This window comes from Microcaecilia unicolor, chromosome 8 (genome assembly GCF_901765095.1).
Source record: "Microcaecilia unicolor chromosome 8, aMicUni1.1, whole genome shotgun sequence".
In the NCBI taxonomy this organism is placed as follows: Eukaryota; Metazoa; Chordata; class Amphibia; order Gymnophiona; family Siphonopidae; genus Microcaecilia; species Microcaecilia unicolor.
Window position 1 is genome coordinate 161492232 of NC_044038.1, and position 19956 is coordinate 161512187.

The 19956-nt window shown below is 41.0% G+C and overlaps 1 protein-coding gene across 1 annotated transcript in view; it reads left to right on the forward strand.

Annotated features, from left to right (window-relative positions):
* Window positions 1-19802: 19802 nt before the first annotated feature.
* Window positions 19803-19956, forward strand: part of ITK (IL2 inducible T cell kinase) — a 55112-nt gene continuing 54958 nt past the window's right edge. The window contains exon 1 of the mRNA XM_030211747.1: window positions 19803-19940. Within this exon, the coding sequence (XP_030067607.1) occupies window positions 19803-19940 (138 nt within the window). The remainder of the gene's footprint in view (window positions 19941-19956) is intronic.

The window sequence follows — 19956 nt, forward strand, 5'->3', positions numbered from 1 at the left end:
TATTCAGTTGGACGCGCCTTTATTCAAAAACACTCTACCTTTAAAAAGGCTGTGTGCACGATTCGGCAATAATCGTTATAGAAGACTCTGGTTCAAGAAATATATATATATTTCACTAGAATAGCTGCACACCAGCGTTAGCGTTCACTAGCTAGTTCACTTTTTAGTGAACGCTAACGCTGGTGTGCAGCTATTCTAGTGAAATATATATATATTTCTTGAACCAGAGTCTTCTATAACGATTATTGCCGAATCGTGCACACAGCCTTTTTAAAGGTAGAGTGTTTTTGAATAAAGGCGCGTCCAACTGAATACCCTTCAAGGATTGATATTACCAGATAATACATACATGGTGTAACAGACTCCTGACGCAGGCCAGTTGGGCCGAAACACAGCTGTGTCGAGTCATATCACCTCAATAAATCCATTTAGTATTTTTTCATTTTGCTTGTGTCGTCTTCTTTTTTGATTTTTATATTTTATTTATAATTTTGTTTTTTATATTTTTTCTCCCTTCAGTATATTTTGCATTCTCTACTTTTTAGAATTTTCCTGTTTCTACTGTTTTTTTGTTCATTTTTGGTTTTTCTTCATTTTTTCCTTTGTTCTTTTTTTTGTGTCATCTTCGCTGTTTTTGACTGTACTCACATAGGGCCAGATTCTATATAAGTCATCTAAAAAATCCGCATGGTAAACATTTCCATCTAAGCGTATTCTATAAGTGGTGCTTAGATTTAGAATACACTTACGCTTAGGTGGAAAACATGGTATATATAGAATACGCTTAGTTGATATCCCAGTGCCTAAAACTATGTACCTCCATTTACAGCAACGAAAACGTGGCATAAATTCCTGTGAGTAAATTTACGCATACTGGGCTATATTCTATAATTACGCGAGTGAATTTTGGAATGCCCATTTCCCTACCCATAGCCACGCCCCTCTAGAACTGCGCACAGAATTTAGGCACAGTTCGTTTCAGAATACACTTAGCAAGTTGTGCGTGTAAATTCTAATTATTGCCAATTAGTGATCATTATTGCTTCTTAAGTGCTGTTATCAACACCGATTAATTTGTTAAGCCAATTAGGTTACAAGCGTTAGAATACACCTGGATTTTGGCGCAGATCTCTAGGCTCGCTATATAGAATCCGGCAGATATTGTATAAAAGGCAGGCAGACATAAACCCTGGGATTCGCGCCGAGATTTCTGTGTGGAAATCAAAGCGTATTTCATAACAATGTGCATAACTTAATTAGTGCACTGATAATTGGATGTTAAGCGTGTTTTTTTTCTACGTGGACTTTTCAGGCGCCATATATAAAATTTAGCCCAAAGCGCCACTCCATCCATGCTCCTCACATGCTGTGCTCCGGGAATGCCCATTGGCAATGGGCATGTATGTGCTATGACATATAAAACAGGCTTTTCACATTATAAAACCTTTATAAATTATTCCTCTATTAGTAAAGGGGTCCCTAAGTCATTTATCTGCTGTGTTCATCAATAACCACTTTTTTTATGTTTCCCTTTGGGAGGTTAAGACATACTTCTCATTTTCACCTTTGAACAGCCACTAAGAATTCTCAAAGGTGGCAACTCTGCCATCCTTGATAAAATACCATTTTGAACCTAAATACAATCAGTCTAGTGTAAAACATATTATTAGCATTCTTCACTCAGCTCTCAGTAGTGGAGAGAATTTCCAAGGAAATTAAACTCAAATTAGGAGGTCTTGGTCATTTACAACTAAGGACTCATAAGCCAAACACAAAACTTGATCTAAATCTGGTGGGTGGCTTGGAAGTCCGGTGTCTTGTGTTGGCAGGCGGTCTCAAGTAGAGTACAAAGTTTGGTTTCAGCTGGTGTGAAGGAAATCTGTTCTTGTACGGAGCGGTTAAAATGAGACCATACTCCCCTCCGAAGGGACACCACCTTGTAGTGGTGGAGGGGCTTCTGTGTTTCAGTGACTCAGAGGGCTATGCTGAAGGTTTACCCATATCAGACAGGCCTCTGAGGAGAAACCAGACAATGTCCCAAACTAGGGAGAGTGGAAAGATGGTGACCTGAAGCTTGTACGCTCAATGGCCCAACTGTCCTCTGAAGTTCTGTCTTTGTTTACTTGAAATTTCCTCTCTGCATTTGCAGTTACCATAACTGAGAGGAAGGGGGCAATGGGGGGTCAGCCGCCTATGGCCAGCGTTTTGTCCCCTGTGCAGCAAGTGTGGGACCGCTGCGCGACGAGCTGCCCACAGATGACTGGGTTGGTGGGTCCTTTAATTAGTGCCGGCGAAGGTGAGTCGAGGCTCTTGGACCTGGAAACAACTTCATCGCTCCCGAATCATTTAACCACCATGTCCAAAGGAGTGGAGGTGTGAGTTAGGAGTGTATGCTGAATCGGAAGTCGTTTACAGCTGAACCCGTGTCAGTGGTGTCACTCCTAAACCCGTAAGAGCTATCAGCTTGGAGATTTTGTCTCCCATGGAGGCTACATTGAATATCATCTGGAAGGTGCTCCAGGACCTAACGGTGGTAGTAAATAATTTTACTTCAGATATAATCTTATTAGTGAGCCACATGGATAATCTAATCGAATCCTTTGAGAATGAAAAATTGATACAGCAAATGAAGTTCTACAGGAGTAGGAAACGGTTAAGATTTTGAAAATGATAATAGACCAGAAAAAATTGAACAAAATGAATATTATATATTTTATAATAAAACATTTAAAACCACAATCAAATCATATAAGATAAAAACAGATCAAATCTAAAAACATAATACAATAAAATGTAATATCAAATCAATATCAGTTAAAAACATTCAGATTAAATATGCATGCAATAAAATAATTTTAATACAAGACATAAGATATCAACAAAAAATAATATCAACACAAAATATATATCAACAGAACTGCATAAGACAAATAGGTGGAGATGTACAATAATAAAATAACTGAATGATCGTACATACTAAATATCACCTACCTAGTAGGATGCAAAATAAATAAATAAAATCTCACAATGCTTAGCCTCAATCGCCGTCTCTTATGCACATTCAATGATCTAAAAATATTGAAATTAATATTCAATATTTAGTAATTTTTTGTTAAAAAGTAAGAATCAGTGGGTTTCCATGTTCTAACAGATAGCAACTCAAATCAATAGAAATTAATAAAAAATTAACTTTAGTGTAAACACTAGCTAAAAACATCATACTGTTCTGTGACAATCACATATACCCTAATGATGATATCATTAAAAAGAAATTATTAAAAAGAACTACACAGTGACCAAGAAAAGAACTGATTCAAAAGCACTAATCAGGCAATCCAGCACTCATTACTGTTGTCTGAATGGGTGGATATAAAAACATCAGTTAAAATTGTTACTGTTGCAACGTACCAAACGTGCTTACCATGATGATTGTATCATTAGAAGACACTTTGCAGAGGATGTAGCAATACTGATTCAGAAGCACTCAGCAAAACTCACAGGCAATCCAGTGCTCTATGCTGCTATATGAATGGGTGGCTATACATACATCTATTTAAATCATTACTGTTGCAACCACATATACCCTAATGATTGTATCATTTAGCAATCCCACTCAGCACAACTGGCATGTAATGCAGTGCGCTTTACTGATACTTGTATAGGTAGATATACAATCATCTATTTCAATCATAACTGTTGCAACATACCAAACCCCCTTAAATATTAAAGCTAACAACATTAGGCTGATCAGATTACACCAATTTCAATCAAACAAGCTAAGAAAAACTAACTGACTAAGAAATTGCACTGATAAAACATATATTTAAAGCAAGCCAAGCTGTTTAAACAGTACACACCACAATCTAAATTCCATATGGAACATGTGGAGGGGCATAATCGAACGAAAACGTCTATCTCCATGGGCGTTTATCTCCGAGAACGGGTCCGTGAAGGGGCGGACCGAACCGTATTTTCGAAAAAAAATAGACGTCCATGTTTTATTTGACAACTAGTAAAAAAGGCCCGTTTCTGACTGTAATGAAACGGGCGCTAGCAAGGTTTTCCTCTGAGTGTGTATGTTTGATAGAGTGTGTGTGAGAGTGACTGTGTGATAGGGAGTGAGTGAATGTATGAGTGTGTGTGTTTGACAGAGAGAGTGAGACAGAGTGTGACAGGGTTGATGCTGCTTTAGTGGGAGTGGGTGGCAGGCGGTTTAGAGTTTGGCCAGCGTTGTTGTGTTGTGTGGGCTGTTTGTAAGAGTGCTGGTAGGTTTTTTTTTTAAAGTTTTGAGGAGAGATGCAATGAGTGTGTGTGAGGAACTGAGGGGTGGAGGGGTTACCATTGCTGGGGAGTGGGGTGTCAGTGATTGAGTGTGGAATACATAGAGTGTGAGTGCCCATGTATCTATGTCCTGCATCAGTGTGTGTGTGTGAGTTTGGGATGGGGGAGGAGTGTTAACTGGGATCCTGGTTGGAGGTTGTTTAGCGTTGAGTGAGTGGCGATGTTGTATCCATGTCGTGTGTGTGTGTGAGATTGACGGGGAGGGGGGCTGGGGTTTGTAGGGGGCTGGGAGGCAAAGGGGGGAAGTGGGAGTGGCCATGTATCCATGTCCTATGTGTGTGAGATTGACAGGGGGAGGGGAGCATGGGGGGGTTGTAGGGGGTTTGGGGGGCGAAGGGATCTGGTTTTGGCTGACCTCATGTGTCTGGCAGTGGCGTACCAAGGGGGTAGCGTTGGGGGCGGTCCGCCCCGGGTGCATGCCGCTGGGGGGGTGCCGCGCGCTGGTCAGCTACGTTGGTTTCCATGCTCTGTCTGCCCCGGAACAGGTTACTTCCTGTTCCGGGGCAGAGGGAGAATGGAAACCAACGAAGTTGACCGGCCTGCAGCACCTCCCTCCCCAGAGGCGTGCACCCGGGGGGGGGGTTTGTTCGCCGGGATGGGGGGTGTCCTTTCGCCGGGGGGGGTCGCACTGCACCGGGGGGGGGCGGGGTGCATCGGCGATCCACCCCGGGTGTCAGCGCCACTAGGAACGCCACTGGTGTCAGGGCTCATTGTGAGGGAAGTGAGATGTGTGTCCATGTTTTTTTACAGCAGCTTAGCAGTTCTTCTGTTTAGAGATTGACAGGGGGAGGGGTGGCGGGGGTTGTAGGGGGGTGGGGTGGTGTGATGGGGGGGAACTGGGATTGTGCATCAGTGTGTATGTGTGTGAGAGGGTTGATGGTGGCAGGGTGTGAACTGGGATCTGGTTTTGGCTCACCTCATGTGTTTGGGCTAATTCTGAGCCAAGTCAGATGATTGTCATTTTTTTTTTTTTTTACAGCAAGTTGGGGGTTGGGAAGGGTGGAACTGGGATCTTCATCAGTGTGTATGTGAGTGAGAGGGTTGATGGTGGAAGGTAGGGGCAGGCTTTGCTAATTGTGAGGCTGCAGTGTATTTCTGTGTTGGTGTGTGTGCCAGTATCAGAGGAGAGTATCAGAGGTGGGGGCAGGGTTTGGAAACTGTGAGGCTGCATTGTTGTATTGCTTTTTGAGACAGATTTTTTTTTCAGCCTTACCTTCTTTGTTTGTGCTGGCTGTGGTCCTCTGCCTTCCGTTTACTTGATGGGTTTTTTTTTCTATCATTCATCCTGTCTGAGTGATTGAGTCATTATGGGGGAGGGGGTGTGGCTTGGTGGGCGACCTTCCTTGTTTCTCCTCGCTGTCCTCTTTAGAGATTGACAGGGGGAGGGTTATAGGGTGTGTGAAGTGGGGAACTGGGATCCTGCTGTGAGACAGAGTTTGCTTTACATTGTTTCTCTTGGCTGTGCTGCTGTCCGTTCCATTTGCTTCAGCTGGGTTTTTTTTTTCTATCACTCATCATGCCTCAGTGAGTGAGTCGTTAGGGAGGGGGTGTGGCTTGGTGGGCGACCTTCTCCAGCTGTCCCTGCCCTTCGTGTCAGCAGGTTTTTTTTTTGTTTTCGATCACTGAGGCTGCCTCATGCGATTGGTTGAGTGTCATTGCTCCGCCCCCGATGTCATAACGTTTGACATGTGGGCGGGGCAGACACTCATGGAGCAAAAAGTGGTCTAGGCCACCTCACTTTAGAATGTTGGGAAAGTGAGGCTTCATTAGAATGTTGGAGGTGCGTTTTATATAGATAGATTTGTGAGCTGGGCGTTTTTGTTTTTCAGCGATAATGGAAAATGAAAGCGCCCAGCTCAAAAACGAATAAATCCAAGGCATTTGTTCGTGGGAGGGGCCAGGATTCGTAGTGCACTGGTCCCCCTCACATGCCAGGACACCAACCGGGCACCCTAGGGGGCACTTTTACAAAAACAAAAAAAAAAGGTAAAAGAGCTCCCAGGTGCATAGCACCCTTCCCTTGTGTGTTGAGCCCCCCAAATCCCCCTCAAAACCCACTGCCCACAAGTCTACACCATTACTATAGCCCTAAGGGGTGAAGGGGGGCACCTACATGTGGGTACAGTGGGTTTGGGGGGTTGGACGACTAATAAGCATTAAGCAGCACAATTGTAACAGGTGGGGGGGGATGGGCCTGGGTCCACCTGCCTGAAGTCCACTGCACCACCTAACAACTGCTCCAGGGACCTGCATACTGCTGCCAGGGAGGTGGGTATGACATTTGATGGTGAAAATAAAAAGTTGTGAAACATCATTTTTTGTGGTGGGAGGGAATTAGTGACCACTGGGGGAGTCAGGGGAGGTCATCCCCGATTCCCTCTGGGGGTAATCTGGTCATTTAGGGCACTTTTTGGGGCCTTATTCATGAAAAAAACAGGGTCCAGGAAAAGTGCCCTAAATACTAGCTACAAACGCATACTTTTTTTCCATTATCGGCGAAAGGCGCCCATCTCTGTTTGGGTGATAACCATGCCCCAGTCCCGCCTTCACCACGCCTCCGACACGCCCCCGTCAACTTTGTACACTTCCGCGATGGAGTGCAGTTGAAAACGTCCAAGTTCGGCTTTCGATTATACCGCGTTATTCATTTTTGTGAGATAAACGTCCATCTCCCGATTTAGGTCAGAACTTGGGCGTTTTTCTTGTTCGATTATAAGCAGGCTTATCTCCTACCTTACATAAGTGCTTCCCAAGCTTACTCAGCAGTCTTAGCAATGCTATGTTGGCTGGCACATTATAACAGACACTCTGATTGGTCCTTTAAATATCCCCTTTGAGAGTTCAAAGGTCAAACAGAACAGAACTCCAGAACAGGAACCCACTAATCCAAACAAAAGTGTATATTAAATATCATGGTCATCTCAAAAACAGATGAGTGAAAATAAAAGTGAAAAAAACTTTAAAAAGCAGGGATAATTTTATGAAAAGAATTCTGTCATGTGACATTTCCAGGCAAACGATGTAGAACAAGCATTGGATACATGCAGTGACATATACTGACCACAAGGTGGCTGATATAAACAAACATTGGATTGAGCAGCACATAATGGGAATCTGCTGGTAGTACTATAAAAACACTGAGAGATCAGTTTCTTGATTCAATCCAAAAGGTTTAACAGTTTTTTGGGCTGGATTGGGCTGGAAAAAAATTTTCCACCTGGCAACCCTGCTTATAGCAGCAGCTTCAGAGAGCATTTTCCATCTCACAGATAGGCTGCAGAGAATACCTTCTCCTGCTTTAGACTTAGCCTGGCCTCAGAATGACATCCTATAGTATATCTCCTATCAAACTGAGCTCTCTTTTTCATCAAGCACTGCCATTTCCTCCCCTCACCCTCCCCACTGACAGTTTGAACTTCGTGGGTGTGGCTTGGATCTCTTTCAGGGAGAGAAAACTAACAACTTATAGCAGCAGCTTCAGAGAGCATTTTCCATCTCACAGATAGGCTGCAGAGAATACCTTCTCCTGCTTTAGACTTAATCCCGCCCACCCTACCCCTCTACCCACCCACCCCTAGAGTGACATGTCTTATATAACCTCCCTATCAACCCACTCATTACTTTACCTCACCCATTTCTATTCTTCTATCACCTTCTCCCACTACTCCAACCAGAGTTACACCTAATCACACTGACCACCCTTCAACATCTTCAGTCCTTCTGTGACTGTTCTCTTGTGCTTGACTGCTTAAATATTTTAAATTTAAATGCTTTACTTTTTGTCTATTAGATTGTAAGCTCTTTGAGCAGGGACTGTCTTTCTTCTGTGTTTGTACAGCGCTGCGTACACTTTGTAGCGCTCTAGAAATGTTAAATAGTAGTAGTAGTAGTAGTAGTCTTAAATCTATAAATCAAACGTTGTTCAGTTTGCAATAGCAATTTGTTTTATAATGATACAATCATCAGGGTAAGCACGTTTGGTACGTTGCAACAGTAGAGAATCCACAAACGTGGAGAACTCAACGAAATCCCACGGATAGTCACAATATAACAAAACAGTGGGTAAAAAACCAGGAGTTCCAGAGTGAAGACGAACCAAACTTTATTAATCAGTATATTGACTCGACACAACGTTGTGTTTCGGCCAAAGGGCCTACATCAGGAGTCTAAATACTTGAGAACGATAATGATGATCCAGAATTAGCAATGTTGTAAAATACAGTCTGTATTGTAGTGGTCTTTAAAAAGACCTTTGTTCTGAAGCATGATCAGTATATTGACTTGACACAACGTTCTGTTTCGGCCAAAGGGCCTACATCAGGAGTCTAAATACTGATGTAGGCCCTTTGGCCGAAACACAACGTTGTGTTGAGTCAATATACTGATTAATAAAGTTTGGTTCATCTTCACGTTGCAACAGTAACAATTTTAACTGATGTTTTTATATCCACCCATTCAGACAACAGTAAGGAGTGCTGGATTACCTGATTAGTGCTTTTGAATCAGTTTTTTTCTTGGTCACTGTGTAGTTCTTTTTAATAATTTCTTTTTAATGATATCATCATTAGGGTATATGTGATTGTCACAGAACAGTATGATGTTTTTAGGTAGTGTTTACACTAAAGTTAATTTTTATTAATTTCTATTGATTTGAGTTGCTATCTGTTAGAACATGGAAACCCACTGATTCATACTTTTTAACAAAAAATTACTAAATATTAAGTGAATATTAATTTCAATATTTTTAGATCATTGAATGTGCATAAGAGACGGCGATTGAGACTAAGCATTGTGAGAGTTTATTTTATTTTATTTATTTATTTTATTTTGCATTTTTTAGGTGGTTGTATGACTACTTTTAGGGGTTCACTTTGTTTTTTACCCCTACTAGGTAGGTGATATTTAGTATGTACGGTCATTCAGTTATTTTAGTGTTGTATTTCTCCACCTATTTGTCTTATGCAGTTCTGTTGATATATATTTTGTGTTGATATTATTTTTTGTTGATATCTTGTGTCTTGTATTAAAATTATTTTATTGCATGCATATTTAATCTGAATGTTTTTAACTGATATTGATTTGATATTACATTTTATTGTATTATGTTTTTAGATTTGATCTGTTTTTATCTTATATGATTTGATTGTGGTTTTAGATATGTTTATAAAATATACAATGTGATGTTTATGTTTTATTCATTATGTATTTTTATTTTGTAGTTTTTTTTACCCCTGACGCAGCCTGAGGGCAAAACGTGGCCACGTCGGGTAACTTGTAATAAACCACTTCTTCTGTTACCCTCCTGTTCCATTTTTTTGTCTTTTTTGATCTGCTTTTTTTTTTCTTTTGGTTTGCTATTTCTGTGGCTGATCTTTGCCTTTTGTGTTTCTGTCTGCAAAATGAATATTATTACAGATGATTAATATCGAGATTGTTGTTTTCCTAGAGTTCCGGGTATGACTTCTAAAGTTTTTTCCTCTGAAATGATTCCTCTTAGTATATTAATTCAAAAGGAGTGAAGCCTGTGAAACTGGGATTACCTTAATCAGTGGGAATTGGATTAGAGACTCAAATGTTTGTATTGTTAAATAATTTCTGGTTTTAAAAGAGAAAAAAATGAAATCAGTTGTATTATTTCCACTAATATTGGACAATAAGTATGTTTCCAACAAAATAAATTGACTATACACCGTTTTGGGTTTGAAGAAGCCAACCAGACGATCAATGTGGAATAATGATTCAGATAAATAATAACTGGGTATAATCAGGTTAATACCACGTTTTCTTTGTTTACTGTTGTTTAATTGATCTCCTTGTCTTGTTTCACTCTCCCTATTTTGTGGTTTAAGAAGAGTATAGAATTACCTGATTGAAATAATTCTTGTGTGTTATTTTCTCTATATTTCTGGCAAGTTATTTTAGTGCTTATAAAATTAAATTGTTATTAATAAAATAAAAATTAAAAAACATGAGACCATACTATGCAGATTCCTTAAGGTTGTTGATTTACCAAGAGATATTCCTCATGTACTGTGGGCAATTAAGAAACTTGGCCCATGAACCCCAGATGATAGATAATAGAAATGCAAGTATACCTGAATAACACTAAATGAAATGTAATTTCACCCATCTCTCTTAATTCAGATTTCTTGTAATTTTCAAATAAGTTTAGGAATATATTTCGTCTCATTGAGCCTACCTCTTCGGAGGGTCCTCTGCCTGACTTGTAAGTAATACCTAGAGTAATGAAGCTGTATCTACAGCTTACATAAAAGCTACTCGTTTCCTCCTCATATCAAAGAGTTACATTTGATTTTTGGATTAAGCAGTGGTCATGTTCCAGCAAATGTTTGCTTTGTCTTTCCTGCTTTTCAAAGAAAAATCTTTTAAACCAGTAGCTAAATTTAGCATCTTACTCTTAACACCTTTGCAACTGCAGTGTCTGTCAGGCAGGATGTGAGGGTGGGGAGATTTTCGCAATCAACCTACTGAGGTCTTGTAAATCCCCTGGAAATAACCCTATCCCAAAATGCTCTGTTTTCAAAGGCAAAAGGTGCAGTTCTCTCTGGAGAAGAGGTAGGAAAGCAAAAATTGATTTTACAGGTGCAGAAAGGGCTGAACATGCAAGCTGAGTAGAAGTAATGCACACAGACATTACCAAAGATTTTTCAATATCTACATGTTACATTTTTATATTGTACTATGCTTGGAGCATCTTTTAAATCAGTCATGAAAAATCAAGCTACATAAATATTTAGGGAAAGGAGAAAGGATTTGATATATCACCTTTCTGTGATACAATCCAAATGGTTTACTATTATACACACAGCTGCTTTCTCTGTCCCTAGTGGGTTTACAAGATTATTGATTTATTTACTTGTATCTGGGGCATTTGAGGGTTAAGGGATTTGCCCAGGGTCATAAGGAGCTGCTTAAGGAATATTACCAATAATGAACAGGCATTTTCCAAGTAGTTAGTGATCAGTGAGTTACATTTAAAGAAATAAGCAAAACAGTTATGACAATAAACTGCATCCTATACAGAATCCTTATTTCTAGGGCTCCGATGTAACAGATTCCATAGGAGCGTCACAGGGGCTCATTTTCAAAAGAGAAAAACATCCGAAAAGTGTCATAAAGCCCCATTCGGATATTTTTCTTCTTGAAATGTCCAAATCAGTATTTTGAAACCTGTTTTGCAGACATTTATCTATGCAATTCGTTTGCAATGCATCCAAATCAAAAGGGGGCATGTTGGCTTTAGAAGGCGGGATTAGGGTGTACCTAAGGCTTGGTTGTTTTGCAGCCATAATGGAACAAAACCAAAACGTCCAGGACTAAAGATGTTTTGGTCTAGACCTGTATTCAGAGTGAATAAGGCACAAAACTATGCCCTAAATGACCAGATGACCACTGGAGGAAATCAGGAGTGATACCCCTCCCCCCCCAGTGGTCACTCTCTTCCACCCCCCAAAAATGTGAATAAAAATATGACTTATCGGCCTGTATGACAGCCTCTGATATTAAAGTCTGGTCTATTAGAGCAGCATGAAGGTCCCTGGAGTAGTGTAGTGGTCAGTGCAGTGCAGTATGGAGTGGGGGACCCAGGTCCCTATCTCCCTCTACCTGTCACACTTGTGGTGGAAACTGTGACCCCTCCCAAAGTCACCAAATTCCTACTGTACCAACATATATGTGCCCCCTTCACCCATAAGAGCTGTTGTAGTAATGTACAGTGGGGGGCAGTAGGTTTTGAGTGGGCTTTGGAGGGCTCAGGGGACAAGAGATGTGCACCTGGGAACATTTTTATGACGTGCATAGAAGTGCCCTGTAGGGTGCCTCGTTGCTCTCCTGGGATGTCTGGGGAAGTAGTCTACTAAAAATGTTGGCCCCTCCTACATCCCAGTGGCACAAATCTCTACATTTTGCACTTATTTGGTTGTTTATCGAAAATGGACCATAAAAACCAAAACATCCAAAGCATAAAACCTTGTTTGAAACAGTATTTTTGAAAAAAGATAGACATTTTTCTTTTTTCGAAAATGACCTTCTTTCCTATTAGGATTTTGGACGTTTTATGCAAAACATCCCAAGTCGGACTTAGACGTTATATTTAAAATGCCCCTCCATGGGTCACAGCAAAGAAGGTTTACTGCATATGCTCCTCCCTCTGACTCTTCCTCTCTTCATTCCTTGTCCCCGCTCTTTAATCCAAAAAAAAAAAAAAAAGATTGTCTGTTGTGGTCTTCCTGTCCAAACTCCCTTTCCCAAATTGTTCCATTAAAACATTACTCAGGATTCATTCTCAAGATATAGGAGAAGTATAAAAAGATGCAGAATGATCAAAAGATCCATCAAAATCACTTATTCACTTTTTTGATCTAACTATTTCCGTTCTTCCTTCATTTGTTGAAGGATCCTTACTGAAGTCTTTATTTAGTTTTAGTTCAAAAATGTGCTTAAAAAAATTAAATAAGATACATTTAAAAGAGATGAAACTGGTTATATTAATGGATCCATTTATCCATGGAGCAGATTAAAATAATAAAAAAAAAACCTTCACTAGCAGTCATGCACCAATTAATTTTTTTAAGCACATTTTTGAACTATTCTAAATTTCTACTGTAATCAGATAATAACATATCAAAACATGAATGTTTTTAAGTTCTGCTAATTCAAAATCTAATTCTTGTTATTGGTTGCATTTGTACCCTGTGCTTTCCCACTCATGCCAGGCTCAATGTGGCTTACATGGGGCAATGGAGGGTTAAGTGACTTGTCCAGGGTCACAAGGAGCTGCCTGTGCCTGAAGTGGGAATTGAACTCAGTTCCCCAGGACCAAAGTCCACCACCCTAACCACTAGGCTACTCCTCCACTTGTGCCAAGTGTCAAATATACTACTATGTAGGGATTTTATACAAGAAGCTATACCAATAAATCCAATTTTACCATGCTGTTCTTGGTTTTCGATTTGGCCCTATTCCCTCTGATCCTTAAAATTAAAATCCTGGAGCTAGGTCTAGCCATAGTCAAATTTCATGTAGCCAATGTAAGAAAAAATAATGATTTCAAACACACACATACAAACAATAGATTATAGTGAGAATTCAAACCAGGCCTTCTGCTGCAATTTTATAGCTCTTGTCTTCTGATTTTAGGTTGTATTCAATAAATATCAATGAAAACCTCTGGTGCTAAAAAGTAAGTTTTTTTTTTTTTTTTTTACAAAGGTGCACTAGTGTTTTATAGCACGCCTAGAGATCTGTGCTGAAATCCAAGCATATTCTATAACAACGTGCGTAACTTAATTGGCTTAACAAGCTAATCAGCATTGATAACAGCTCTTAATAAACAATAATGAGCTCTAATTGGCAATAATTAGAATTTACATGCACAACTTGCTAAGCATTTTCTATAATACAGTGCGCCTAACTTCTAATGCGCAGGCAAAAAGGGGCACGGTTATAGATGGGGAAGTGGGTGTTTCATGGGCGTTCTGAAATTCATACGCGTAGTTATAGAATACAGCCCAGTGCGCCTAAATCTACGCGCTGGGATTTACGCCATGTTTTCATTGGTGTAAATGGAGGCACATAGTTTAGGCGCTGAGAATCAACTAAGCGTATTCTATATACTGCGCCACTTATAGAATACACTTGGCATTGATTTCTGTACTGATCTTGTTTTAGGCGCCATATATAGAATCTCCCCCTAAATACTAAGACGCCCATAGGAATATAATGGTCACCTTAGTATTTAAACACTAGTGCGCCTTGTAAGGGTTTAACTTTTTTATTGATGACAGTCATAAAGCAGAAATTCTCCATTACATGTCAGTGTGCATTTCTGTATAATTTCTCCAATAAGAAACCTTCAAACTTAATCTGAGATACAGTCATCATATTTTATATTTTCCCCTCCTCCCCCTCTCATCTAAATTAATTAAATCTTAAAAACTTCTTTATATGTGGTTATACATAACCTTACCCTAATAAAGGTCTACTAAACTACATGGAATGCAGATCACAAACTTCCAACACAGCTAGTGCATGAACCACAGTTGGCCTCTTACTGGTACTAGTGCGCCTTGTAAAAGGGGCCCTAAAATAGTTTTTTATTGTAAAAACCCCACTTCTCATAGTATTAACTCATCCTTCCATTCTACTTTTATGCCTTTTTCACACTGGTGACTCCTGAGGGACACAAAATCTGTGTATTTCATTCCGCTGGAAAAGGAAGCCAGCAATGGCATCTGTGCTATGAGGACGCCAAAACATCAATTTATGCATCTGTAATGCACCCCTAATTAACTAGAAAATAAACACCTTAATTTCCAATTTTAAACATGTAAGAATAGAAGCCCTAGATATAACATGGATGATGGAAAATAAAATATACACATAAAAAGTATCTCTTACAGCAAGGGGTCCACAAATCTAATCCTTGAAGTCCACAACTTGTCCTGGTTTTCAGGAATTCTACAATGAATACATATATATATAAGATCTATTTGCATTCAATGGAAGCAGTGAATGCAAATAGATCTCATACATATTCATTGTGGAGAACCAGGCTGGATTGTGGATCTCAAGGGCTGGATTTGAGGACTCCTGACCTACAATATTTGTATGAATGTAAGGAAGTACATAAGTACATAAGTAGTGCCATACTGGGAAAGACCAAAGGTCCATCTAGCCCAGCATCCTGTCACCGACAGTGGCCAATCCAGGTCAAGGGCACCTGGCACGCTCCCCAAACGTAAAAACATTCCAGACAAGTTATACCTAAAAATGCGGAATTTTTCCAAGTCCATTTAATAGCGGTCTATGGACTTGTCCTTTAGGAATCTATCTAACCCCTTTTTAAACTCCGTCAAGCTACCGCCCGTACCACGTTCTCCGGCAACGAATTCCAGAGTCTAATTACACGTTGGGTGAAGAAAAATTTTCTCCGATTCGTTTTAAATTTACCACACTGTAGCTTCAACTCATGCCCTCTAGTCCTAGTATTTTTGGATAGCGTGAACAGTCGCTTCACATCCACCCGATCCATTCCACTCATTATTTTATACACTTCTATCATATCTCCCCTCAGCCGTCTCTTCTCCAAGCTGAAAAGCCCTAGCCTTCTCAGCCTCTCTTCATAGGAAAGTCGTCCCATCCCCACTATCATTTTCGTCGCCCTTCGCTGTACCTTTTCCAATTCTACTATATCTTTTTTGAGATACGGAGACCAGTACTGAACACAATACTCCAGGTGCGGTCGCACCATGGAGCGATACAACGGCATTATAACATCCGCACACCTGGACTCCATACCCTTCCTAATAACACCCAACATTCTATTTGCTTTCCTAGCCGCAGCAGCACACTGAGCAGAAGGTTTCAGCGTATCATCGACGACGACACCCAGATCCCTTTCTTGATCCGTAACTCCTAACGCGGAACCTTGCAAGACGTAGCTATAATTCGGGTTCCTCTTACCCACATGCATCACTTTGCACTTGTCAACATTGAACTTCATCTGCCACTTGCACGCCCATTCTCCCAGTCTCGTAAGGTCCTCCTGTAATCGTTCACATTCCTCCTGCGACTTGACGACCCTGAATAATTTTGTGTCATCGGCGAATTTAATTACCTCACTAGTTATTCCCATCTCTAGGTCATTTATAAATACATTAAAAAGCAACGGACCCAGCACAGACCCCTGCGGGACCCCACTAACTACCCTCCTCCACTGAGAATACTGGCCACGCAATCCTACTCTCTGCTTCCTATCTTTCAACCAGTTCTTAATCCATAATAATACCCTACCTCCGATTCCATGACTCTGCAATTTCTTCAGGAGTCTTTCGTGCGGCACTTTGTCAAACGCCTTCTGAAAATCCAGATATACAATATCAACCGGCTCCCCATTGTCCACATGTTTGCTTACCCCCTCAAAAAAATGCATTAGATTGGTGAGGCAAGACTTCCCTTCACTAAATCCGTGCTGACTTTGTCTCATCAGTCCATGTTTTTGTATATGCTCTGCAATTTTATTCTTAATAATAGCCTCCACCATCTTGCCCGGCACCGACGTCAGACTCACCGGTCTATAATTTCCCGGATCTCCTCTGGAACCCTTCTTAAAAATCGGAGTAACATTGGCTACCCTCCAGTCTTCCGGTACTACACTCGTTTTTAGGGACAGATTGCATATTTCTAACAGTAGCTCCGCAAGTTCATTTTTTAGTTCTATTAATACTCTGGGATGAATACCATCAGGTCCCGGTGATTTACTACTCTTCAGCTTGCTGAACTGACCCATTACATCCTCCAAGGTTACAGAGAATTTGTTTAGTTTCTCCGACTCCCCCGCTTCAAATATTCTTTCCGGCACCGGTGTCCCCCCCAAATCCTCCTCGGTGAAGACCGAAGCAAAGAATTCATTTAATTTCTCCGCTACGGCTTTGTCCTCCTTGATCGCCCCTTTAACACCATTTTCGTCCAGCGGCCCAACCGACTCTTTGGCCGGTTTCCTGCTTTTAATGTATCTAAAAAAATTTTTACTATGTATTTTTGCTTCCAACGCTAATTTCTTCTCAAAGTCCTTTTTTGCCCTCCTTATCTCCTCAACAGAGCACTTGTATATTCTTCTAAAATTTCTTTGGGTCAGCAACCTAGATGGTAACACTACACATATTAATGCCCAAGATGATGCTTTTAGTACCACTACCAGTATGACTACTAATTTCTGTGGCATTACTAGATATATGCAGCATTGTACAGATACACATAGAAGACAGTCTGTACTTAGTCATGACAAATATGCAAACTAGGTAAGCAAGAGTCCATGGGCACTTTTAATTTATTAAGAAAGGAGAGGTCATAGTTTTAATAGAATGTTAAACTTCCACATCTTCATGCTTTCCTTTTGTCTTCTCTTCATTACCTAACTAACAACCTCTTTGTTTGATGTTTTCAAACTAGAGCGCGTGCGGAAGAACAAATGGCTAGAAAGGTAAGGAGGGGTGACAAAACTTTCTTCAGGTATATTAGTGAAAGGAAAATGACTAAAAAGGGAATTGTGAGACTGAAAGATGCTGCGAACCATTATGTAGAAAATGATGAAGAAAAGGCAAATTTGCTAAATAGATACTTTTGTTCTGTTTTCACAGAAGAAAATCCTGGAGAAGGACTGAGATGGACTGACAAAAGTACATGTGAGAGTGGAGTGGATTTAGCACCGTTCACGGAAGAGAGTGTGTATGAACAACTAGGAAACCTAAAGGTGGACAAAGCCATGGGACCGGACGGGATCTACCCCAGGATATTGAGGGAGCTCAGAGAGGTTCTGGCTGGTCCTCTTAAAGATTTGTTTAATAAATCCTTGGAGACGGGAGAGGTTCCGTGCGATTGGAGAACGGCGGAGGTGGTCCCTCTTCACAAAAGTGGTGATAGGGAAGAAGCTGGAAACTACTGGCCGGTAAGCCTCACTTCGGTTATTGGAAAAGTAATGGAAGCGATGCTAAAGGACAGGATAGTGAATTTCCTAGAAGCCAATAAGTTGCAAGATCCAAAACAACATGGTTTTACCAAAGGGAAATCGTGTCAAATGAATCTCATTGAATTCTTTGACTGGGTGACTGGAGAATTGAATCAAGGATGTGCTATGGACGTAATCTACTTAGATTTCAGCAAAGCTTTTGACATGGTTCCCCACAGGAGGCGCTTGAATAAACTGGACAGGCTGAAGATAGGACCCGAAGTGGTGAACTGGATTAGGAACTGGTTGACGGACAGAAACCAGAGGGTGGTGGTGAATGGAATTCGCTCGGAGGAGGGGAAGGTGAGTAGTGGAGTGCCTCAGGGATCGGTGCTGGGACCAATTCTGTTCAATATATTTGTGAGTGACATTGCTGAAGGGTTAGAAGGTAAAGTTTGCCTTTTTGCGGACGATACTAAGATTTGTAACAGAGTGGACACCGGGGAGGGAGTGGAAAACATGAAAAAGGATCTGCGGAAACTAGAAGAATGGTCTAAGGTTTGGCAATTAAAATTCAATGCGAAGAAATGCAAAGTGATGCACTTAGGGAGTAGAAATCCACGGGAGAAATATGTGTTAGGCGGGGAGAGTCTGATAGTTACGGACGGGGAGAGGCATCTTGGGGTGATAGTATCTGAGGATCTGAAGGCGACGAAACAGTGTGACAAGGCGGTGGCCGTAGCCAGAAGGTTGCTAGGCTGTATAGAGAGAGGTGTGACCAGCAGAAGAAAAGAGGTGTTGATGCCCCTGTATAAGTCGTTGGTGAGGCCCCACCTGGAGTATTGTGTTCAGTTCTGGAGGCCATACCTTGCTAAGGATGTAAAAAAAATGGATGCGGTGCAAAGAAAAGCTACGAGAATGGTTTGGGATTTGCGTTACAAGACATATAAGAAGAGACTAGCGGACCTGAACATGTATACCCTGGAGGAAAGGAGAAACCGGGGTGATATGATACAGAGGTTCAAATATTTGAAAGGTATTAATCTGCAAACGAACCTTTTCCGGAGATGGGAGGGCGGTAGAACGAGAGGACATGATATGAGAGTGAAGGGGGGCAGACTCAAGAAAAATGTCAGGAAGTATTTTTTCACGGAGAGAGTGGTAGATACTTGGAATGCCCTCCCGCGGGAGGTGGTGGAGATGAAAACGGTAACGGAATTCAAGCATGCGTGGGATAAACACAAAGGAATCCTGTGCAGAAGGAATGGATCCTCAGAAGCTTAGCTGAGATTGGGAGGCGGGGCTGGTGTTTGGGTGGTGGGGCTAGTTCTGGGCAAGACTTCTACGGTCTGTGTCCTGATAATGGCAGATACAAATCAAGGTAAGTAGCACATATGAGTTTATCTTGTTGGGCAGACTAGATGGACCATGCAGATCTTTTTTCTGCCGTCATCTACTATGTTACTATGTTCAAACTAGATGGTTTAACTTGGATTAGTCATTACATTACTTGATGTCCCTCAGTGCTGATACCTGTCAGTCTCAAGTGAATGCATTAAGCTTGAACACATAGGGGTGTATTTTCAAAGCACTTAGACTTACAAAGTTCCATAACTTTGTAAGACTAAGTGCTTTGAATATATGCCTCATAGTAACTTTGTAAGTCTTAAGTGCTTTGAAAATGAGCCCCTTAAAGTTTTCATATGCCTGGAGGGAGGTGTTATATGCAAGCATACTAGTAAAGCAGTGACTCTTTAAAGGATGTGGTTATGGGTTTGACATTGATGAGAAGGTTTTATGTCACTGCCTGTATTACTGATGAAGAGATAAGTGTCGTCTGAGCAGCACCTACGCTGCCTCTGAATCTCCAGCCCCAACTCCTCTGTCCCCACCTTACACTATCAGAAAACTAGCTGCCTCTGTTCCAGTTGCCTGTCAGTGAACTCATATGTCGCACGAAGGGTCCCAGCAGAGCTGGGTATCATTCTCCAAAATGAACAATTCCATCATCCTGGAGCAACAGATGATCAAGAAGTCCCAGCAGAAGCGACGGACCTCACCCTCAAATTTCAAAGTCCGCCTATTTGTCCTGACTGAAACAAGTCTGAGCTACTTTGAGCATCGCCATGGGGTACGTATGACATTTT